The 25,753-nt window shown below is 34.9% G+C and overlaps 1 protein-coding gene across 1 annotated transcript in view; it reads left to right on the top strand.

Annotated features, from left to right (window-relative positions):
* LOC136038654 (histidine decarboxylase-like) overlaps positions 1–25,753 on the top strand; it is a 97,578-nt gene that overhangs the window by 27,006 nt on the left and 44,819 nt on the right. The window contains exons 4-7 of the mRNA XM_065721907.1: positions 2,669–2,782; positions 8,196–8,318; positions 17,755–17,889; positions 23,822–23,965. Of these exons, the coding sequence (XP_065577979.1) occupies positions 2,669–2,782; positions 8,196–8,318; positions 17,755–17,889; positions 23,822–23,965 (516 nt within the window). The remainder of the gene's footprint in view (positions 1–2,668; positions 2,783–8,195; positions 8,319–17,754; positions 17,890–23,821; positions 23,966–25,753) is intronic.

Below are 25,753 nucleotides of genomic sequence, written 5' to 3'. Positions count from 1 at the left end.
ACTGCGGGGGAGTAAGTCGTCCCTAAAGACATAGTTATTAGGTTTTTCGACTATGGTGAATAAAATGGCTATCTAAGAATTTTGATCCGGTGAATGTTTGGAAAAATGAGCGTGGGAGGGGGCCTAGGTGTCCTCCAATTTTTTGGTCGCTTAAAAAGGGCACTAGAACTTTTTATTTCTGTTAGAATAAGCCTTTTTACGACATTCTAGGACCACTTAGTCGATACGGTCACCTCTGGGAAAAAAACAACAAAAAACAAACAAAAAACAAACACGCATCCGTGATCTGTCTTCTGGCAAAAAAGCGAAATTCCACATTTTTGTAGATAGGAGCTTGAAACTTCTACAATTAGGTTCTCTGATACGCTGAATCTGATGATGTGATTTTCGTTAAGATTGTATGACTTTTAGGGGGTGTTTCCCCCTATTTTCTAAAATGAGGCAAATTTTCTCAGGCTCGTAACTTTTGATGGGTATAACTGATCTTAATCAAACTTATATATTTAAAATCAGCATTAAAATGTAATTCTTTTGATGTAACTATTGGTATCAAAATTCCATTTTTTAGAGTTTCGGTTACTATTGAGCCGGGTCGCTCCTTACTACAGTTCGTTACCACGAACTGTTTGATCTACTAAATCTTGCCAAATCAAGTTGTGCGGGAAAAGGTAATTGGGTCATATTTCCAAAGCGGCTTTCATCAGACTCCTTCTGAAGACCAGAACACAATTTGCCCTTTGCTGTAAAACAAAAAATGAAGCTGGAATAATAGTTTAATATTCTTATACTGATGTTTATTCCTCAAAGTTTTTATAGTTTTTTTTTTTTTTTATTCACTATAGTTAAAGAAAAACATTTAATATGTACATTGCTTTCAGTAAAGTGCAAATTATGTTTGTGTAATTAGTAAAGCACAATTATATATCATTTTATTTAAGATCTCACGACGAAAGTAATAATATTTCTAACTACTTCTGATATACTTATAATACACTAGAAGTGCTTCAATAAACGAAGCGCTAAAGGCCAAAGGTGGGCCAAGATCTGACTATTTTTAAGGGTCAATAAAAGAGTTTTAGAAGAATGTGAAGTCTCTGTATCCAAGACCATGTCCAGGGGGGCTATCGGGTTTGAACACCTTCCCCCAAAACTTTTGATTTATTTTTAAAGTTTTTGTAACCACTAATTAAAAAAAAAAAACTTCCCAGACTGAGCAAATCCTGGATGTGCCCTTGCCTTGAATGTACCGAAACCTATTCATCTCTATCATAAATCCCTAGAACTACTTAAAATACCATCACTGGTGCTCCAGAGCTTCAAGAGCTAAATGTATCATATCATCTTTTTAAAAATACTGTGAGCCTCTGGGAGGCTTTTGTATCGGGAGAGTTTCCTGAACACTTACTTGTACTTGCCGCAGGGCCAAGTGTTACCGTAAGCTCTCTAGATTCACTGCGGCTGAGCTCGCAGAATGACAACCACTAACTCCCAACCTAAGGCAAAGGATTGGTGGGTGGCACCAGGACTCAAACCCCCCATCCAGAAGGACGTAGTATTACAAGTTCAGCATGCCATCCGGTTCCCTGACTAAGATTTAAAGCTAATAACAAATAGCAGAAACATGTCTTTTATTTAAACTGTAAAACTGGCTGGATCAAATCCTTGCAAAGAGACAGAGAAAAATAAAACAATAATATTTTAACACAAAAATAATAATAAAAGTCCGAAATATTCGGGTTACGAAGCTGAAATATTCATAATTTTCTTACCATTTTTATATTAATCTTTTTTTTCACTGCCATATTAGAAATTTTGACTTGTTTTTTGTATATTTTCGTTTCAATGGAAGACAAATTGACTCTCAACCACGTAAAATGGAATATCATCTTGCTTAGCCCTCTAAATTGTGACCTCCAGTTCCCCTAGCTTCCAGTTGTTTCATCGTCAAAAATCAGTGAAGTTGTGTTTTCGACTCAATGGACGTTTACCAAGCATGTTGATAAGGTTGTAAATACCGGAAACACATCAACTCAAACTCTTTGTGCAATACATCGATTTGGGTGTGATAACGACAGCGTTAAAACTGTATTTCTGACTTATGTTAGAGCATAACTTAAAACACTGCACCAGTGTCGGCACTTTCGTCCATAAAAACCAATTACTTATGTGACAAAATTGAAGGTAGTTAGAACAGAGCGGTAGCAGTCAAACCCGTAGGTATAGTAGAAAATTATGTCCAAAAACTGGACAATCTAAGTCTTGAATTATTACGAGATAGACGTACCACTCATTAATGTATTTTGGTAAAACGTTGCTTGCCTCACCTCAACACCGCCACATCTTACCGAAAGATGCGACAGTACATGATGTATTTTGGTAAAACACTGCATGAAGACGCATGCCCGAACAAGGTCAAAGCCTAAATCAAACCCCGTGAAAATCAAGAAAAATCGTTATCAAAACTCGTTTGTCCTCTATTTTCTGGAAGTGTATAACCAGATGTAGTGATTTAATACATGTATATGTGTTTCTATTGTTCTGTTTTTGTAAAGACTATGTAAGATAACCTGGTGCAACAGTATATGTCTAAATAAAGTCGAAGTCTATTGTTGGTCTAACTCAACTCCCAGGCATTCAAGGTCAAATAATACGCATAACTTTGTTTCAGGTGACTCACTGGCAAAGCCCTTACATGCACGCTTATTTCCCTGCTCTAAACTCCCCTGCTTCACTTCTTGGAGACATGCTCGCGGATGCTATTGGATGTTTAGGATTCACATGGGTAACAATTTTTTCTTCTTTTTAGTACCAACTTAGGGCAATCTTCTTTTAAGCTTCTTCAAAATTTACCTTTGAATTCCTAAAAATCTCTTTTACACAATCTCCTTTTACCTCCTTACCTCCAAAAATTATGTACAGCAGTCAAAATTTACCACCTTTACTTCTACAAAAGGGTGTATGGAGCGTTTAATAAGGCAGCTTTCCCAACATTTGAAAATAACAAATATTCTCCAAATATAGAAAATATTTACTCAAAACAGTGAAAAAAGATTTTTGCAGTTCAGCGGACGTCGGGCCACCCCAACATCTTAGAATGTGTTTTAATGATTTACCCAGCCGTTTGGCTGATCTATTTTTTGCTATTCTTAATCTTTACACCTCCCCACATCTTCCTAATGTAGCCCTCCACCAAAGTAAACTATCTTGAACATACCAAATCTAAACACCAACGTGCTCTATTAGAATTCAACCATGGGTGATGGAATTTAGTACGAGCGTTATTTTGCAATTCTATTGCTGAACTATGAGCCCAGTTACTCAGTTGGCCCAGTAACTTAGACACAGGTTGAATGGTTTATCATTTGCGGATTTATAGGCTTTAAGTTTTCTTGCACATTTTGAAATCTTTATGGAGGGGTTCTCACTGAAATCGTGACTTAGGTACCTGGGTTAGCACTCTTTAGGTAGAAATGGGGTAGTGGTGTGCCAAATTGGGAACCTATATGCATTTAAAATTTTCATGGTATACTCACAGTGTGTCTAGAGGAGTGGACCCAAAAATGGTTTAAGTCAAAAGTTGTGAAACCAAGGAGTACGGATTTTTCGCTTCTGCTGTGACGGACAGTTAGCTGTATCTGTGCTTTTGAGTTATTCTGTTAAAGTTTAGCTTCATATTAAGTTGTGCTCGTAGCCTTTAATTTCACTAGGCACACAATGTTTTGCCCTCTTTTTCTAATATTTTTAATTAATCTAATTAGGAGTATTTAAGTTTGATTCTAGTACCAGGCTATTGTTGATTTATGCCTGCATTAATTTGTGTTTCTGATTTTTTTTTCACGTTATTACCCATTGAACTGCACTTTATTTGTGAGTTACATACTTTTAATATCCACGGATTATTTTCTGCTATTTCTAGAAATTTCTAAAATAGAAATTGATGCCACTCCAAGTTTTCAAGTTTGGAGAAGCTTTCTAAACAGAAGTGTTCTAAACAGAAAGTGTTCAACAACTGGACGAATTCGAATAGGGACATCCAATCGTCATTTTAAGAAATTGGAAAAGAACACGCGTTGAATATATCCCCGCATGACGCCATTGACATCATCTAACCGTTGACAGTGATCAAATACCTGTAGGCACCAAAATGACTTCCTCATACAACTAGAATAAAAACTAGACTACTTTTTTTCAGGACAATGCAACAGAGAAGTGCAAATTTCCAAAAATAAAAATCTTTGGCTTCAAGAGATTCTGATAGATTTAGCTCATGCCGAGGCGGGTTTAGAGGGGGGGGGGCAGAGGGGGTATTTGCCCTGGGTGCAGAAATTTTTGGGGCTCAAAATTCCAAATAAAATAACCGAACGGTTTTAATCATTTTACAATTTTGTAATTTTTTTTTATTAAAATAAAGTAGGGGGCGCAGTTCGTGAGTAAGCATAAGAAGATAGAATCAGAAATTTTCATTTTTCCCGCATCTTCATTACCATTCTGAACGGGATGATTAATACTAGGTACTTAATGATTTGCAGGGGCTAAAATACGAAAATCCAGATTTAAATAAACGGAAATTTTGTTAATAAATGACATTTTTTTTAGTAAAAGAAAATTTTGTTTAAATTTGGCCTGAAAATTTTTGGGAGACAGGTAGGGGGACTAATCAAGATTTTAGCCTGGGCTCAAGAGAGACTAGAACTGCCTCTGTATGCACGCAAATTCACTCCACGTAAAACTGCTGCTACATATTTACCAAAGTGTTAAACTGCCCGTGGCTGACTAACTGTTGAACGTAGCTGATTATTATATTTTTTAATGTTGTGGGATTTGGCAACCTTTCAAGGTGCCCCAAATTATAATTTAATTGTAATAAACACATGTTAGCTTAATTTTTGGTATCCTGACTTCCCCTTGTCCTTTTGCGGGTTATTTCATAAAACTAGTCAAGAGGTGTTGCATGCTTTACAAAAGCTCTCTTTCTCTTAGATGAGTTTTTCGTTTTTCTTCCTTGTCAAATTTTCTGAAAATTATTGTTTGTGCACTAGAGGAAATGCCCAAACCATTTATGATATTTATACAAAAGAATTCTTGAAGAAACTATAGCTGACTCTTATGTCTTTTGATTTGATATTTGTTTCCACGACACTTCTTTATTTTTTTTTTTTTGGTTTCTTAGTTTTTTTGTTGTTTTTCAACACGGCTTACTCGTTGCTAACTGTTAATTAAATAAAAGAAAACGATTTTTTTTTTAACTGCAATTAAGGATGGACATTAAAACTTGAAACGCACATAAATTATTCCGTATATGAAAGGTACTGTCCCCTCCTCAACGCCCCGCTCTTTACACTAAAGTTTTTTTTTTAAAGTATAGTTGTGAGACAGAGTCAAACTCTTTCTCTTTCAAACAGTTTGTTAACACGAACTGTTTGACTATTAACTATTGAGTTAATTGTTAACTCACTGTTAACTATTTTGAACAGTTTGGCGTCATCTTCGAAAAATTTAGAATGCCTTTTAATAATATAGGTGTCCGTCTGAAGAAACTAATATTGGCTAATTTGAGATTTGATCCTGTGAAAGTTTTAGGAGATCTTTGAATGATTTCTATTGGAGGTCAATAGTTCCTATTACTTCAAAGAGATCTGGCCTTGAAAACTCTAGTAATTCGAACCCATGTCTGAACTGCAAACTAATTAAAACTATAATTACCAATCTCGTTTTACATTCTAAAATAAAAAGCTTTCTCACCATTCTATTCGCTACGGGCCGACTTTTAGCAGCACACTTGGTTGATAGCGTTTATAAGGGGCATCAATATGTCGGTACTGACCTAGTCTTATGTTTGGTATTGACCATAACGAAACATTTCTTGTCCCTTCTACTGTTTACGATAGCTGTGTTTAAGTACAGTGTTTTATACAATATAGTAATTTATTTTCCTCTGTGGAAAAAATGAAGATACGAAAGAAACTCTACAGTCCGGTTGTTCCCCTAAAACCTCTTTTTGAAGTACTGGAAAAATAATCTTAAAAACTTCAAATAGCTCTCCTGAAAAGTAGCGGTTTTGGACGTAGGATAGTTTGAATCGACGCCCATTTGGAGGTAGGATAGTTTCATTTTAGTGTAGCGATATATACTGAAAATAATACAGACATTAAAATAATATACCTGGTTGATTGACCGTATTTCAAACAGTAGGCTGTACAAAAATTTGGTCCAATCCTGCTTTCTAGGGCTATAATGAAAGAAAGGTTGAGATGGCTAAGTCACGTTCTGCAGATGAAGGATGACAGATTGCCGAAGATTGTCCTTTTAGGCCAACCGTCTAAGGCTAAACGAGAAGCGGGTCGTTCTCGTCTGGGGTGGGAGGATGTCCTAAAGAAATATTCTACAATATAGGAAAAAATGAAGATAATTAGATACAATATAGTAATCTAAAGCAACAAATTGTAAAAAAAAATATTTTAACGTTTCTGACTGCTTTGCATTTGATAAATACCTATAGATTGATGGATATAAGACATGTGTTTAGGAAATTCAACGGAACTTACATTAATCCGAAGTATTTAGTGCGATTCATTTCTTTAATGCCTATGGGCGCTTGGTTGCCAAGTTTTCTTTGATAACACTATATAAGAAAATGACGAAAATTATTAGTCCAAACTAGCCTGCTTTGGAAAATTTTTACGAATGAGTTTGCCAAATTCAATTTTTACAAGCCCAATTGGTGATAACCATCCCAACCTGATAGGTGAGCAAAGAAAAAGTGGAACCCAATAAAGCCCTTAAGGCTGCGTTAAAGGGATTTGACAAAGATATACATTCTTACTTTTCTTGTCGTTGTCAGAGTGCATCTGTTCTTTTTTTCTACCAGTTCATATTTCATTATGATTCAACAGCAGCATTGAAATATCTCAACTGAGATGTGGGAAAAACAAATTCATCAAAAAGAATCAACTGCTTTCTGCTGAATCCCTTGTTGCTAGTTATACCTTCTGCCTAAGGACCACAGCTTAGATATACAATACAGTTATGAAAACTCGATTTAGTTTTGGGACACAGTGCGCGGTGGCGATGTTAGCGGCTGGAGACAGGAAATTGGCAGTCTGAACCTAAAAGATCGGAGCAATTAGACAAACAAAACAAGATTGCGTTCCCGCCTATGGTGTTGTGGTACGATCTAGGAGGTGCCAAGTTCAGAGCTCTGTACCAAAAGCTTCTCATGGGCAAGATAGGAGTTTTCATAACTCTATTGTAGATCTAAGCTGTGCTAAGGACGGACAGAACTGATTTAATAGAAACACCGCTGCGTTTTTATTGCATCCTCGGCGTGGGAGCCGTTTTGCGCTAAAACAAAACGGAGCTCTTTTAACTCTGGGTACGCTTATCACTATACAGAGGGTGGATCTTTTAAGGAAAGAAATAGCAGCTACATCAGTTTAAAGTGTGTGACTCTGTAACTTGAAGTTGACTTGAGTTTCCGTAGTAATTCCTAAAATATGACCCATTCCCCTTCTCCCTCGAGTCAGCAAATTATTCTTTGGTGTATGGTAAGCTATTCCTTACAGCTGTATACTGCATACATGAAGTGAAAATTCAAAGTTAGAACTTAAATTTCGTAGCTTCAAAAGCAAGGTTTTTCTCGGTTTAGTGACCGACAACGTTTTGAAGTGGATTTTCTTTAGAAATTACAAGCTGATAATTGGCACAAAATGAGATGCAATCAAAGCCGTATCGACGGGGCTAGGGGATTTGACCCCCCCCCGAAATGTGTGTCTGACTCGTATAAAACGAAGGAAATGCATTTAAAAATTGTTGATACTTTTTAAAAGTCCCCCCCCCAGAAAAAAACTCCACCTTATGAAAAAAAAATCATAGATATAACCCTGGCTAGAACCTAAAGTGTTATTATTAGTAGGTTTTAAATAGAAATCTACTTACCTATCTACCTACCTATACTTTTTAGGGGTATAACGAGATATCACGCATATGCTCATGCAGAGTTACTAGTATTAGGTACTCACTTACCGATAAAACTGGGTCTATTTAATTAAGAGCTATAATTAATCAGGAAACATAATATTTTTCACATAAAAATTCGGTTTTTACTTAAATTTTTGGCTTATTCATGACCCTGGGTACTACCTTGACTTTTATGTGTCTTAAATTCGAGTTGTTCCTTCATGGTGGTATGTTTTTAGGCCTCAAGTCCAGCATGTACTGAGCTTGAATCACTAGTCATGGATTGGCTTGGCAAGATGATTGGACTTCCTAACGAATTTCTTCATACCTGCAAGACAAGTGCTGGCGGAGGTGTTATCCAAGTTAGTAAAGCCTTATTATACCTTATTTATTTTCCCTATGTCATTCCCATATGTTTTGCTGTTTCTTGATTTCGTCAGCGTTGATCCAATTTACGGGTACCCGGGATGCAGGTACCCGGGATGCAGGTACCCGGGATGCAATTTACGGGTACAAGAGGGATGCATGGCAAAAAGAATGGGAAATACATAGATTGGGCTATACATTTTCGCATTAGGATGAGGGGTGGAGTGTAGTGGAATGCAATCAGAATGTTTTAAATACAATTATTCAGTATATTATGAAGTAAGAGTTGTTTTCTTAACATATTTCCCTCTCAACAGCCCCAACTCCAGGCTTATACGAGTTAGTAATTATTAAAGTAAGTAAGTTTTCCGTTAAATATTTCTTGTTTTGTATGTGCATGATCGTTGATACACCAATCACCGGTACTAACTGGTCACAAGTTTTCCGTTAAATATTTCTTGTTTTGTATGTGCATGATCGTTGATACACCAATCACCGGTACTAACTGTTAAGCCACTAAGCCACCACCTATTGATGCCAACAACCAATAAAATTTTTATATTGATAATATAAAAATTGTTTTGTCATCTTGTTTTCCGCTACTTGCCCCATAGATTCAAATGTAGCTGGTATAACTGAGCATTGTTTACTTGTCCTTGCAACTATAAATGGTAAATTGCGCTTTCCTGGAAACAATATGCTTCCTAGTTCTTTGTCGTTTACTTTTATTAAAGTGTTATGTTTGCCAAGATGCGCTTGGACCAACACATTCAGTTTGCTATGAAGTCATAAGTTCGATTCAGTGTTAGGAAAGAGGACTGATGGGCGGGGCCTCCTTTTTATTGAAGATAGTTTCTGCCATCTTCAGTTTTATTTGAAATAAGTTATGTTTTTGTATAATACCTCAAAAGTTCAGCTTTCGCTCACCTTTATATGGTGCTTTAGTAGGCTTCAACTGCATTTTAAACAAAAGTGTACACTTTTTGCAAAATTAAGACAACTGACTAATAAGGATGACCCGTTCAAAAAGAATTTGAAAATTCATTAAAAAAAAACATTTTGTGATAGAATGTTTTTTTTCTTCGTTGTCGCACTTCGTTGTCTAAAGTGATTATTTTAATTTTTCTTTATTTTTTTTTTACTGAACCTGTTTTTAATGATCTTGTTTTACGGGTCAACTTTCATATACATATTCTGTTTTTGTTTTTTGTCTTTTGGTTCCCTTATGGAGGAGTTAATTTCCTCTTTTAGCCGCATTGGCTCCCAAGCGCTTAATGGCTAACATGGGTGCCGGCAAAGGAGGCAGGAAGGCCATGGCCTTCTTGGAAATTCGGGACTATAAGGGAATTATAAGGAAACCAAAGGAAAAGAGAGGAGAATAGGGAAGACTATAGAAAGAATGTGTGTTGCCCCATTTTTGGCTGCCTGCCAATAGATTTTGACCCTTAATAAGGAAAATATAAGCTCTAATTTGTGATTGAGTAACCCCTTTCCAGTTTTTCACAAACATATGATTTGGTTGGAGTAACAAAACAAAATCAATTCTTCACACTAATGATTGATAACTAAATAACGGTCCCTGTCAATAACGAAAGTACAAAAGCCTGACTATTGATAACATTCAATCAAAGAATCAGCTTTTTATGGTGAACCTAAATATTTATTTGTTTATTAGTAATTAGTGCAGTTATGAGTACGCAATAAAGCTCATATAATTATAGAAAGAATAAGGAAAACAACTTTATAAGCACCAATTTAAGTGTTAAAAAAAAAAAAAAAAAAAAAAAAAAAAAAAAAAAAAAAAAAAAAAAAAAAAAAAAAAAAAAAAAAAGTGCCGTCAATTTTTGCTGGCATTGCAAGAATACCCATGAGCTGATATACGAAGCCACTATAATCAGAAATGTTTTTCCTGAACGGAATAGTGGGAATTTCTGCATTTTCCCCCTGAAAGGATGCTTTTTTTGTGTTTTATTATCATTTTTTTCCAGGAGTGATCGTGTTTACCTAGTTGTCACTTTGAAAAAGATCAAATTTTTTCAGTTATGAAGTATGAAGGTATCAAATATATTGCTTTTGGTATTCAAAATTAAATTAAAAATATTGAATTACAATTTTTAACTTGATTTTCTTAATCTTAGTTTTAATGTTTTACTTTGAACGAACTACTTTGATAGTGCGTTATTTTTTATAAACACTGAGCGTAATGGCACTAAATATTTTGGTGTTTGATAACCAAGTTCAAAACTATTGATACTGTTAAAAAATATCCGTCCAACGGTTCGGCATTGTCGAAAGAACTGAATGCTGGGAGTTTGTATATTAGATATTGTAAGTAGGCTATGGTTTTGTGTATTTTTTGTAATTACTTACTTGTTTACATTTTCATATACTTTTACTTTAATTGACATACTTTTTCCATTGCCTTTACAAAAATTATAGTCTCTAAGCTTCATGAAATAAAGAAAATAACTAGTTTTTCAACTGAAAGTAACGAACAAAATTAAAACTCAAAATGAATTGAAATTATTACTTTTATTAGGGGGTATGCTCCCTCTTCAACACACTGCTCTTCACGCTATAGTTTTTCGACACGTTAAAAAAGGTTACTTATTGTTCTGATTAAATGACCCTTGTGTTTCAGGAGTCGTTTTCGAACAATTGGAACAAAATTTAAACTTCAGCGCAAAGAGCGAGGTTTTGAGGAGGGGTAGCCCTCCCACTCATATACGTAATAATTTTTGTTCGTTTTAAGTTTTAATGTTGCTCCTTACTTTCAGTTGAAAAATTGTTTCTTTTTTATATCTGATCGTTTTTTAAATAACGCCATTGTAGCTGGTTCCACCTTCTCGAAAAAACTCCCTCGTACAGAAATGTTCTCTGGACAATTCAAACCTGGCGAAAATCTACCCCAAACAATTACTCTTAACATCTCTACCCATAAAATTGATTTGGTAAAGAAAAAATAACGCATATAAGGAAATTTTGTACAGGAATTCTGGGAAATTCACCCGGTGTAAAACTTCCCCTAAAATGTTCAACCCCTGTAAACAGCCCTCTTCATGGAAATTTCTACCGTGCAAAATACTCCCAGCAGAAAATTCGTCCTCCCCTCCCCACCCGAAAAATGTATGTATACTTCCCAATCACAAATAAAACAATGGACAAATTTATAACTTATCAAATTAATATGTAATAAAAACCTTCCCCAGGGGCTTTAGAGGGCCACTTTATCTTCAAAAACATGTTTACTGGGCCTTTCAACTATGCTGAACAAAAAAGCTATCTCAGAATTTTTATCGGACGGTTTGGGAAAAAATGGTGTGGGATGGAGTCTAGTTTCCCTCAAATCTTTTTGTTCACTTAAAAACGCGCTTGAATGTTTCATTTCTGTTCAAGTGAGCCCTCTCTCGATGTCCTAGGCCCACTGGGTTGATACGATCTCCCTGAGAAAACAAATAAACACGCATCCGTGATCTTTCTTCTGGCAAAAATTAGAAAATTCCATGTTCTTTTCAGATATGAGCTTGAAACCTCATCAGTACGGTTCTTCGACACGCTGAATCTGATGGTGTGATTTCCATTTGGATTCAAAGACACGCTGAATCTGATGGTGTGATTTCCATTTGAATTCTTTGACTTCAAAAGGGTCTTTCCCACTTTTTTTGAAAATCAGACAAATTTTCTCAGGTTCTTAGCTTTTGATGAATAAGACTAAACTTAATGAAACTTTATATTTGGCATCAGCATAATCCAGTTCTTTTGATGTATCTATTGGTATCAAAATTCTGTTGTTTAGAGTTTCAGTTACTATTTAGCTGGGTCACTTACTTAATGTTCGTTACCACGAACAGTTGATTACCTATCAAAATCCAAACAAAGATTTGTGAAATACTGATTTTTTTTCTGCGTTACCATAATGCTTATATTCATAAAACTTTACAGTTTCATGAAATATAATTAAACATATAGAAAAGGTTTTCAATTAAAGTAAGGTGCAAGTTTAAAACTTAAAACGAATTGAAATTACTCTGTATATAAGAGGGACTTCCCCCTTCTCAACTCCTTGCTCATTAAACAAAAGCATTTTAGTGCTTTCAAAAAATCTTTTTTTCCAATTGCGAATTTCCTTTAAAATTTTGGATAAAAGCCAAACATAACAGCAAAGAGTAAAGAGGAGACAGCCCCCTTCATATAAAGAATAATATGTTACGATGGGTTTCAAATCTGTTCCTTGCCTTCTGTTGAAAGCTCTTTTTTATTCAATTTCGGATTGTTTTCCAAATCATACCCAGGCCTAACTAAGATATAATTTGCGGTACCAGTCCCCTAGATCCCTGGTCAATTGCTTTTAAAAAGTGTAAATCAATAATTGTACGTTGATTAGTACCGTCCTACGTTTAAATTTGCAATTTCAATTTTAAATAAAATTCGAATGTGCTTAAAAAGTTGATGATGAATAGTAATTCCTGTAAAAAGTCCTTGTTAATATTATTACTAAAGAATTTTGGATGGATGAAAAGGAGTATTATTGTTTGTATAGATGGAAATTCTGTGAGAGTTTTCATCTTTCACTTCACTGAAGCCACATCAACCTCTAAAATAGTATTTTTATTATCGATAAATCCATTACATACATTTGTCTAAATACATTGAAATACTTCGAAAATAAAAAAAGAAATATATTACCATTTAAAATTGCTAAAACTAAGTTTCTAGCAGTATTTGCCATCCCAAAGACATTCCCTGGCGGGTCTGTTGTTGACCTGCCTTGCCTTTTCCATCTCTGTGTTGGTAGATACGACAATGTAATATTTTAGTTGTATAGAGAAACATTTTAATTAATTCCTACTCCCTTCTACCTCTTTCAACATTTATCTGAGGCCTCATGAACAGAAGGCAGTTTGTCCATTATCATTTGCTTTTTTAGGGATCTACCCTACCCCCACCTAAACAATGACTCAACCCCTCATTATAGCTGATATTTAATTGCAGATTACCAAACGTTGCCTAACTTCATTACAAATAAAGCGAATCAACTTGGTTAAATCCAGTAATCATGTGTTATTACTTCTTTTGCAACTGGGAAGCCTAAAATACAGTTATTGATACTTTTAAGTCAAATACTTTTAAATACTTTTTTAAATACTTTTAAATCAAATAGCTGCTCAGAATTTTATATTAATTACAATTTCATCCTCTTTGGGGTAAAGTCGTAGTTTGGTGGCCTTAAATGACAGAAAATACGACTTTTCGCTGGTCCAATCTGTATGGTCAAACAGTTCATGGTAACAAACTGTAAGTAAGGAGCGACCCGGCTCAATAGTAACCAAAACTTTAAAAACGGAATTTTAATGCCAATAGGCACATTCATGGTAACAAACTGTAAGTAAGGAGCGACCCGGCTCAATAGTCACCAAAACTTTAAAAGCGGAATTTTAATGCCAATAGGCACATCAAAAGAATCGGATTTTTTTGCTGATTTCGAATGTATAAATTTCATCAAATTTCATTCAAATATATAAAGCTGGAAAAAATTTGCCTTATTTTCAAAAAAAAAGGACAAAACGCTCATTAAAAGTCATAGAATCTTAATGAAATTCACACCGGGTTATACGTGGGAGGAATTTTTAATGGGGGAGGGAATTTTCCATCAAGGGACCGCCAGATTTCCCAGCATTATTTAAAAACGGTCAGAAATTAAATAATAAATATGTTTTTTTCAATTGAAAATAAGGGGCAACATTAAAACTTAAAACGAATTAAATTAATACGTTAATTAGCGGGTTCGCCCCATCGTCAATACCTTGCTCTTTACGCTAAAGTTTTTTAGGACTTGCAAAAGAGTAATTTATTCTAATTAAACGGCCTTTGTGATTCAGGGGCCAATCTTAAAGAATTGGAACAAAATTCGAACTTTAGCGTAAATAGCACTTCATTGATGAGGGGGTGAAGACCCTCATATACGTAACTAGCTGTTGGTATGGCCCTTAGCGCCATAACAATGCCTAGTTGGTGGGGGCACTTCGCGTCCCCAAGCCCCCCCCCCCCCCGCGAGTAAGTCGTTACGCGCTGTATTAGTTACACGCCATTGTAGTTGTGCAATAGATTGTCAGGTTTACCGACTCTTGAACATGCAACATATAACTGTCCATGGGAAAAACAATCCGTATTAAGATATCTACCGCATTTTTCTAATGATTGTCCTCGAGGTTTGCTGATGGTGATTGCTAATCGAATATTCTCTGTGTCCCCATCGTCATTTATATATCCCCCTATGCCCCCCGGTGTCTCCGTTGTAGTTGTGTCCCTGTGTACCGGTCGTAATTTATATTCCCGGGTGTCCCGTTCATCATTTTTGTCCCGGTGTCCCGGTCTGTAATTTCTCTTTAAGTGTCCCGGTCGTCATTTATGTTCCCTGTTTCCTGGTGTCCTGGTCGTCATTTGCGTCCCGGTCTGTAATTTCTCTTTGAGTTTCCCGGTTGTCATTTATATTCCCTGTGTCCCGGTCGTCATTTACGTCCTGGTGTCCTGGTCTGTAACGTCATCTTATAATGACGTCATATACAAAGCCTTATATACTTATAATGGCGTCATATGCAAACCCTCTTTTTACAAAAAAACATGCAAAAAAACAAACATGCATACAACTTATTTTTATATATATATAGATAATTTCTGTTCATTTTAAGTTTTAAAGTTGCTCCTTATTTTCAATTGGAAAAATGTTTTTATTTATTTAATCATTAGCTTTAAATTTAAGTTTGAATAATCTCCCTCCCAATTATGTCGTACCTTCGGTTGATACAATCACTCCTGAAAAAAACAAAACAAAAAAAAACATGCATCGACGATGCTCCTCTGAAAAAAAAAATCGAATTCTAATTTTGAAGAATAGAACTTGAAACCTCTACGGTAGGGTTTTCTGATGTGATGTATCCAATAAGGTGATTTTCAATAAGATTACTCACTTTTTTGGGGCTGTTTCCCTCTTATTTTTCTTACAAAAATCAGGTAAATTTTCTCAGATTTTTAGTCTTGGGTGGATAACAATAAGCTGACAGGATTTTATATATTTAGAATCAGCATAAAAAGCCAACATTGCCGTCGTAGCAACTGTTGTGAGAATTACATTTTTAGTTTTGGTTAATTTTTTAGTTTTTAGTTTTATTTTTTTTAGTTTTAGTTTTAATTTTTAGTTTTAGTCCAAGTCACTTTTTGTTTTCAGTTTTTTTTATCACAAGCTATTGGATAAGAATCTCTTGTGACGAATTTTTTTTTGAACCTGTTCATTTTATTTAGTTGAATAGGACAGTAAAAAGGAAGAGGGCCAATTTCACAGCTAGATAGCAAATTTAAATTTTGCTTTTTGTTCGCTATTCCATTTTTTTTATTTTCCAATATGTAAGGGATTTACGTACGAGGGGGAGAATTGTCCTGTTATAAAAGAGGTACGTTTTACATGGACGTTATAAAATCAAAATGTGGGTATTTTGGTCTGAGTTTCTTTTAAGATTAAATGCATGATAATTGAATATATTATTGATTAAATAAATTGTTCCCTTTTCCAGGAATCCCTGTCGTTAAAATTTTACTGTATTTTGTTTCATTTTGCATGCAATTTAATTGCCCCTTTTATTTGAAAGTTTTGTTCCTAAAAATATTGAAGAATAAACTTATTCCTATAAAAAAATTCCTGAAATATATTGCCTGTCACCCAGACACCACTGCTATTTTGGCGTCTGCCTCCCCCTAGAAAATTTTCTGCCGGAACCCTTCATGGCTAGCAATTTGTACATATTGCTTTCCTTATGCTTTTTTTTTCATTAAATTAATTATCCGTCTCACTAGCTGAGCCCGATTGTCCACCTATTTTACCATCCTACTTTGTTGATGCTTTCCAAGTTTATCATACCAGTCAACATAACGCAAAGACATACTTTTAAACAATTCGTGGATATTTAAAATACATTAGAGATACAATAGCATGGATCCCCTTCCTATTTTACATTTTAGAGCTCATTGTCGAATAATAATAAGGAAATTGGCATTTATTCACGCTTCTACGGAGGGGATAAATTCAGGACAAATTTTTTATGGTTTCTCTGCTATTCCTCTATACTTCAGGTGTATTCACCTTCCAATTAGCTCAAGTCCCCTCATCTAGGAAACAAATTCCTACTTTCCTGCATGCTGAACCGCTGGGCACATTTTCGGAGGATTTCTTAATTTTTATAAGTTAGATCAGAGTTGTCACCCTTGGCATAAAAATTCTCGGTTTCCATAGCTCACCTTACATGCTTTTTCTCACTACTACTACTACTAATAACTCACTGCAGCACTAAGCCGCCTGAGGCCAACACAGCTACGCACACTCCTCCTCCAACCTAATCTATTCAAGGCCTCCCTCTTTACACCCTCCTAGGAAGTTCCCATTTCCATATGAAATAAATCTTTATTTATCGCATCCTGACAACCCAGACGAGGACGACCTGCTTTCCTTGTAGCCCCAGACGGTTGGCCAAAAAGGACAATCTTCGGCAATCTGTCATCCTTAATCCGCAGCACGTGGCCTAACCATCTCAATCTTTCTTATATTGTTTACTTTGTAGGGAAATGTAGCAACTCAAATCAACTATAATAACAGTAGCTTACTTATAACCCACTGTAAAATATAAGAAGAAGCTGTCAATTCACCGAAAAGCATGGGAAAAGACCATGACAAATCCTTTAAAGGATAGTCGAAAGACTAGCATTCCAAATAGTATGTGCTATGCGATATGCGTCATTAAATAGATTCAAATTATCATTCTGGAGTTATCTTGGGGTTATAAAAATGTGAATTACAGCCTTGCTTATAGCTTAAGGAAAATAATCCTTAGAAATTTTGGCACCCATAATCCGTGGTTTATTTATGTAAGTCAGTGATTTACGTAGGGGGAGCAGTGGCGAAATTTCTTCAAAATCCTGGGGGGGGGGCAAAGTTGGATCCAGTTTTTCAAATCAAGTGAAAATGACAGTGAAAATTGTCAAATGGGCCATACAGTACTATAAAGGTAAGGATATACTACAGAAAACTGACCCATTTTTGTGGATGCTTAAATTATGCAGGTTTCTCTCAGTTTTGACAAGCTTTATGAAGAAATTAAATTTTAGCTAGGGGGAACACTGGGGTCTATGGGGGAGGAAAATCGAGGTCTGGGAGGGGCAGTTTCCCCCTGTCCCTTAGAAAATAATGCATAAGGGTGAGGTGGATTTTCCAGCATTCATTCTCTGAAAGCTTGGTATTTTTTTATTTCTCCATAATTTCTTGTACTTTCTATGTATTGGGTCAATTTCTATGCTTTTTCGAACCTGGGGCAACACAAGCTTTTGCGCATTTACGTGCCTGCTATGAATTGCTAATGTTTGTAATATATGTAATCGTATTTGTAGACGACAGCCAGTGAAGCAACTTTCGTAGCTCTGTTGGCTGGTCGGACGGAAATGTTTAGAAAATACAAAGCAATAGAGCCAGACACCGAGGAGGCAGAAATTAATTCAAGACTTGTTGCTTACTGCTCTGATCAAGTAAGTAGTCTCGTTTCTCAGAGCTTTAAAATTTCTACGTTCCTCAAAAAATATATATAAAGTGCTCGACAGCCATTGCTTTTTCTTTCAGCATTTTAGGATCATACACATGCTAATGATATGCCTGCTCTTTACTGGAAAGGTAGCGTATTCTTGGAAAATTATTTAATATTTCTAAAACATAGACGCTCAACGTGTGTTAAGTAAGTATACCAATTTTTCAGCTCTTTGAGAAAGTTTCAAACGTCTCTCAAAAGCTATCCAATGGGCTAGACAGACGTCGCGTTTTCTTCCAGCATTTTAAGACCCTAGATATGCAAATAATAAGCTGCATTTTTCATAAATATCATGGTTGCAGCGGTATCTGCACCCTAGTAAAGAGCGAACAGCAGCCCATAGTAACCAAAAGTTAAAAAACACGCTTAGAAAAAAACTACCTAGTGAAAAAATTGCCATCTTACACTGATTCAGGGATGGTAACAATTATTTCGGCTCGTCTTAAAAGTAAAAGTTTGCGAAAGAAACTTTGTGTGATTTAAAAAAGTTCGAAACGTATCAAAAATGGCGTCAGATCAAAATTAAAAGCGTGTCATTGGAATCATCATAGTCGACAACCTTATACAGGGGAATTAGAGTCCCCTACTTTGAACAACAAGGAAAATCACTGTTTTGCATTGGTGGCACTAATCTGTCTCTTGATTTTTTTTTTTTCCAAGGCTAGCGGTTTACCAGGACATTATAGAGAGATGCTTGATTGCTTATTCGAAATCTATTTCTCATACCTACGTACTTTTTATAAATTATACCATCAGCAAGTGCCACATGGCACTAAAATGGCACTTGTGTGTCATTTTTCAAGGGGTGGGGCTAGCAGGCTACCAAAACTTCGTAGACACATGTTTAATAGCTCATATAAAAGCTATTTCTCATATCTACGTTTTTTATAGCTTCCGCCATAATGCAAGTGCCGAATGGCACTATTTGAGTCATGTCTCAAGTTGAAAGGCTAGGGCTAGTGCACTACTAGAAGTTTCTAGGAGATTCACGGCTCATTTTAATGGCTCGTTTGAAAGCTATTGCTCATATCTAGGTGCTTTTTATCAGTTCTACCATCCTTAAGTCTCATATAGCACTAAAAACGGCACTTTGACTGCCATTTCTTAAGTGGAAAAGCATGAAAGTATCTAGGGTCCAAAACCCTTATCTGGAGATTTACAAGAATCCCTCCGGTATACTACCCCACCCTGACGCCTTTGCAAGTCTCATTAGTCCGTTGGGAGAATTCACTATGATCTTTTTAGCACGGTCACCTGACACTGAGGCTCGCCAAATAATTTTTCAAACAGTTCGTGGTAACGAACTGTTCCGGCTCAATAGTAACCAAAACTCTAAAAAATTGAATTTTGATATAAATACCTACATCAAAAGAATCGCATTCTAATGCTGATTTTAAAAATATAAGTTTCATCAAGTTTAGTCTTAGCCATCAAAAGTTACGAGCCTGAGAAAATTTGCCTTATTTAGGAAAATAGGGGGAAACACCCCCTAAAAGTCGTAGGATCTTAACGAAAATGACACCATCAGATTCAGCGTATCAGAGAACCCTATTGTAGAAGTTTCAAGCTCCTATCTACAAAAATGTGGAATTTTGCATTTTTTGCCAGAAGACAAATCACGGGTGCGTGTTTATTTGTTTGTTTTTTTGTTTTTTTTTCCCCAGGGGTCATCGTATCGACCAAGTGGTCCTAGAATGTCGCAAGAGGGCTCATTCTAACGGAAATGAAAAGTTCTAGTGCCCTTTTTAAGTGACCAAAAAATTGGAGGGCATCTAGGCCCCCTCCCACGCTCATTTTTTTTCCAAAGTCAACGGATCAAAATTTTGAGATAGCCATTTTGTTTGGCATAGTCGAAAATCTTAATAACTATGTTTTTGGGGATGACTTACTCCCCCACAGTCCCTGGGGGAGGGGTTGCAAGTTACAAACTTCAACCAGTGTTTACATATAATAATGGTTATTAGGAAGTGTACAGACGTTTTCAGGGATATTTTTTTGGTTTTGGGGGTAGGGTTGAGGGAGGGGGCTATGTGGGAGGATCTTTCCTTGGATAAATATGCCATGGGGGAAAAAATTCAATGAAAAGGGCGCAGGATTTTCTAGCATTACTATAAAAAAAAAACAATGAAAAAATAAACATGAAAACGTTTTTTCAAATGAAAGTAAGGAATAGCATTGAAATTTAAAACAAAAAGAGATTATTACGCATATGAAGGGTTCTAAAAATACTTTAGCATAAAGAGCGAGGTATTTAGGAGGAGATAAATACCTCGCTCTTTATGCTAAAATATTTTTAGTGATTTCAACTATTTATTCTACGGCCTATTTGATTCAGGGGTCATTCTTAAAGAATTGGAACAAAACTTACGATTTAGTGTAAAGAGCGAGGTATTAACGAGGGTACAAACCCCCTCGTACACATAATAAAAATATAAGAATATAAAAGTTTGTTACGTAAGTTAATTCTTAAGTTACGTATATTTTTTACTAATAAAAACGTTCGTTGAATATTAAAAGTTCTAGTTGCCTTTTTAAGTAACCGAAAAATTGGAGGGCAGCTAGGCCTCCTTCCCCACCCCTTATTTCTCAAAATCGTCTGATCAAAACTAAGAGAAAGCCATTTAGCCAAAAAAAATTAATATACTAATTTCATTTCAATAATTTATGTGCGGAGAGCCAAAATCAAACATGCATTAATTCAAAAACGTTCAGAAATTAAATAAAAAAAAACTAGTTTTTTTAACTGAAAGTAAGGAGCGACATTAAAACTTAAAACGAACAGAAATTACTCCGTATATGAAATGGGTTGTCCCCTCCGCAGTCCCTCGCTCTTTACGCTAAAGTTTGACTCTTTGCCACAATTCTACTTTTTAAAACAACTAAAAACTTTAGCGTAAAGAGCGTGGGACTGCGGAGGGGACAACCCATTTCATATACGGAATAATTTCAGTTCGTTTTAAGTTTTAATGTCGCTCCTTACTTTCAGTTAAAAAAACTAGTTTTTTTTTATTTAATAAGATATCAAATGCTCTTAAGAGGAAGACATTCATAGGATAACAAATAAACGAATCTTGAAATTCCAGATGACTATTCCTTGACGTGCCCCGTCTCCTCCTCCTTTTCGCAAAAGTTCAGCTTCGCCAAACATAGCTTGTTGCTCTCACTCTTTATAATAGAAACTTTGATTAATTCAATGTTTTATAATAGCCAATTACAAACGTCTAAGGTTCAATAACTATGCTTTTGGTGATGACGTGACCCTCCAAAGTCCCTGGGAAAATTGCTGTTGGTTACACAATTATGGTCCTACAAGAACAAATAGGTTGAATTCGATAATCGGCCGCCGTAGTTGAGTTACTAGCACGTTAGACTTTGAATTTAGAATGGCAAGGGGTCAATTCGTTAATCGTGAATTTTTTTTAAGTCATGGTTTTGTGCCTTGTATATGATTATTTTTCTGCTAATTCACTATTTTTATGATTTTCTTTGTGAATGGTGGAATCTTCCTTACACTATTTTTGGAACAAATTGCGCCCCGGACCACAACCCATTGTCACTGAGCTGTTAGAGAAATGTAGACATATGGTTGTGGATTCACTCAAAGTTGTATCTTCAAAGAACAATTATATATTTTTATCTATTTATTCATATCGTTTACGGTTTTTACTATTTAATAGACGGAATAAAACTATTGACAATAAATAAATACTGAATAATGTATGCAGAGAAATCGTAGTACTAAAAACCTAATTACATTTTTTCTGTGATATTTTACTAGGTGTCAGGTTACTTCCCAACTTGTTCTTGTTTATTGCTGTCCCGCACCTGTATGTCTAAGGTTTTTGGTGTTTATCGGGGGGAGGGAGGAGATGCTTAGTGAAATAAGTTAGACATATCAACATTTTGCTTTCAAAACCTCAAAAATCTTCTAAAGACAGATAGTTACTCTTTCCTAACTCTCGAGATTGTCCTCCTTCAAAAATTTCTGGCTGCATTTTTTGTAGCATGGATTTCTCGGCATTACTTGAAAAAGAATCAGAAATTAAACAAAAAAAGTTTTGCTTCAAACAAAAGTAAGGAGCAACATTAAAACTTAAAACAAACAGAAATTATTCCATATATGATTCACTGATAAATGTTCACTGCAGCGTTACTTCTAATTAAATTTAAATTAAAAATGGGCAAAGATTAATTTTAAAAAATAAAGTTTTTTAAGGGAAGTAAAGAGCGAAGATGAAACTTAAACGAAAAACTTATTACTTCACAGTCTGTCTAGCATATATCAATAAAACTAGTACAAAAAAACAATAATTATATTTCCCTATGTTTGTAAAGCTATAAAAAACTAGCGCTTTACTGAACACACACAACATATAGAAAAAATATAGGAGTTTTGGTGCAGTAAAAGCCAACCGATTAATTACAATTTTTACAGTATAAAAAAGCATTTTAGGATTGTTGCTTAATTTTTCTTTTCGTTTATTTTTTAACACTTCTGCAAAGTGGTTTAGTCGGATGAATGGCTCTCGTTTTGGCGCGCTTTACTGAAAAAAAAAACAAAAAAAAACAATATAGGAGTTTTGGTACAGTAAAAGTAAACCGATTAAGGACAATTTTTACATTATAAAAAAGTAGTTTTATGTTGTTGCTTAATTTTTCTTTTCGTTTAATTTGCTAACACTTCTGCACAGTGGTTCAGTCCGATGAATGGCTCTCATTTTGGTTCCGAAAAGGATATGTCATGATTAGTTTGTAGATAAATTCAAAGTGAAACCATCTTAATATTGTTAGGACTATGAACTAGCTCAAAGTTTTCACCACAGCTTGAAATTCTCTGTTGTATAGAAAGAAATTACCGGACTTCCAGAGTTCATATTGTGGCTTATGTGATCTTCATTTCGAATAATATTAAAGAGTATTTCTTACAATTTAAGATTGTTTATTACTTGCTATCGGTATTTTGGCTGGCGAGACCAAAATGTTAACTGATACATCAATCCAATGTTTCTGTATGCTGTTCAGTCACTTTGCGGTTATTAAAAAAGTACTTATTTTATAATTTTGATTGTACTCTTAAAGTTTTTGATATCACAACTGGTCTTAAAACTATGAAAAGCTTTGTAGGTTAGTTTGTTGTTGTCAGACTACGTACTCATTTTTAACTAATAAATCAACAATCTTTAATTTTTATACTGGGTTTCTGTGTTTTCAGTAAAGCGCAAGTTTTCTATAACCCTAAAAACACAGGGAAATATATTTAGTTGTTTTATTGTGCTAGTATTATTGATATATGTTAGACAGACTGTGAAGCAATAATTTTTGTTCGTTTTAAGTTTTCATCTTCGCTCTTAACTTCCCTTAAAAAGATTTTTTTAAATAAATATACACTCAGTGAGAACAATTTGCTGTCCGATGCTAAGAAGAAGCATGTTTATTAAACTGGTTTGTAGCACCAAAATCTTATTCTTATATTGTATGTATTCTTACATACTGTAGATATTTTGAGGTTAACACTCAAGTTGGCGTAAAGTTGGCGTAAGATACGCCCGTTTTTAGTAAATGTGACAGTTTTTAGTCTGTTGTTAAAGTTCTGAAAAAAAGTTCAAGTGCTTTTTCTTTTTTCTAACATTCTTCCTATTTGACATTTATGATGTATATTTTTTATAATTATGATAATAATTATCTCATATGTTAAAGTTCGAACATAATTTCTAGATCTACGTTTTTTTTTGTGTTTTTTATTTTCTATTTTTTTTTCATCGGTTTCTCCATAGCTCTGCTTAATGTTATGATTGGATCTGCATAGTGTTTTTGGAAAAAAGTTCTGTAGAACTTGCATGAAATAAGTGTTGCAGTAAACTATTAAAAATTTTTAGGCACATAGTTCAGTTGAGAAAGCAGGCCTTATCAGTCTTGTCAAAATGCGCTACGTAGAATCTGATGACGATTTAAGCATGGGAGGAGCTAAACTTTATGAAGCTGTTCAAAGAGATCGAGAAAAAGGACTTATACCTTTTTGGGTAAGATTTGTTCCTCTAATTGATGCGTCATCAACCTCTTGATTACACTGATTTTATAACTAGCATGGCTAATTCTGTCACAGAAAAAGTGCTTATTTACATTAACAGCTGAAACTAGGTTAGAACTGATATGGAACTAGAACTCCATTCTTTAGGAATTAATTTCCCATTTTTTCCTAGTTCAGTAATTACTGATAAAGTATTAAGGAAATATTTGAACAGATTTTTGTATTCAACTAGAAGACTGGTTTGATGTTGATATTTGATAATTATACCTGATTGTTGCCTATAATTGTAGCATTTATTAGTTTCATTATTCTAGTTTTTTTCTTTCTTTGTGGTGTTAGTTTGTAGAAATTTTAGCAGTGAAATACTTGTAAAGGTCTAATCACTTAATAAAGTTATCATCGTCATCACCTTAACAACTGATAGCTCTTTTGAATGCGAGGTCTGATCACAGCTACTTTGATTCTATAGCAACCTTTGGTGGTGTTTAGTTTTAATATACGAGGAATTTGCTACCCTTCCTCCTTTCCAATACAATAAGGTTTATGTATCTTATCTTGATGAGATATTGATGAACAGAACAAAACATTTTAGCACTTTTGCAAGGGATAATTACTTTAAGCTTACTTGTTTTTATTTACCCCGCTTTGTTTTTCATAGTATTTCTACATCTTAGTAGTGATCCCCATCCCCTTCTAAAAAGTGTTTCCTCTTCAAAATAAATGTCCATACTCATTCTTATGCAGAAACTCCAAAATTCTGAACAAACAGTCTAATTAATTTTGGGTCCGTTTTTGTGTCAACTAAAAATGAAGGTAGTTATTATGTATTTGGTTTAATTTTTCTTTACTCTTTTCGATTTTTACTTGTTATGCCCTTTTGCTTTGAAAAAGTCACTTTATAAGCTGTAAACAAAATACTGGGGAAGGTTTGTATGCATAGGAAATTGGCAGTTTATGGGAGGGAGCTTTCAGCAGATTGGGATTGGTGGAGGAATTTGCGTTGCTCTGTTGGCTCCATGCTATTTGGTGATACAATGGGTTGGTAGTACTAGCAATAGTAGCACTTTACTTGTAAATAAATAAAACTAATTGGTGATTAAGATGGTTCATTAAGATGATTAAGATGATTAAGATGGTGAGTAAGACTGTTCATTAAGATGGAGAAGTTACATTTATTTTCGTGTGCAGTGGGGGCTCATGTCGATGGAGAAGGGTTGTAATCTTGAAATCAAGCAAAATGAGACAAGTTATAAATAAAACATATGGTATAAATCATAACAAAATTGACATTCGAGGACCAGCTGGCCCAAAGACCCCACTCCCCCTAGTACAAGTTTGAGCTTTATGTTTTTTTAGGAGAAGTTAATATTTGATGACTTATATTGTGTAAAATTGTGTAGGTTCCAAATTTTTCATGTTTGGATCCATTGCATATTGATTGTTATTTTCCTCAATTCCCTTAGGCATTTGAAATGACATTCTGAACTATAAGAAAGAGCGTCAAAGTAGCAATGAAAAATTAGCCAAATAATCGTGGTTGTCATTTATTTTATTGAGGCCAGGTTAAACTTGCTTAACTTGACGAGGCACAAGCTATTCAGCTTATCTACAAAGCTTCAACACAACCACAACTACAACGGTGAAAATAAATATTTCACCGTTGCTCGTAGGCAGTTAACAATGATCGAATCATCCGCTTTTCAAGCCTGTTAAAAACTTAAGCGTTTGAAAGAGGCGTAATAATTACTAGGTATATGTGAAAAGTTCCTTCAATTTGATT

This window comes from Artemia franciscana, chromosome 18 (assembly GCF_032884065.1).
Source record: "Artemia franciscana chromosome 18, ASM3288406v1, whole genome shotgun sequence".
Lineage (NCBI taxonomy): Eukaryota > Metazoa > Arthropoda > Branchiopoda > Anostraca > Artemiidae > Artemia > Artemia franciscana.
This window is presented reverse-complemented; position numbering and strand designations above follow the sequence as displayed.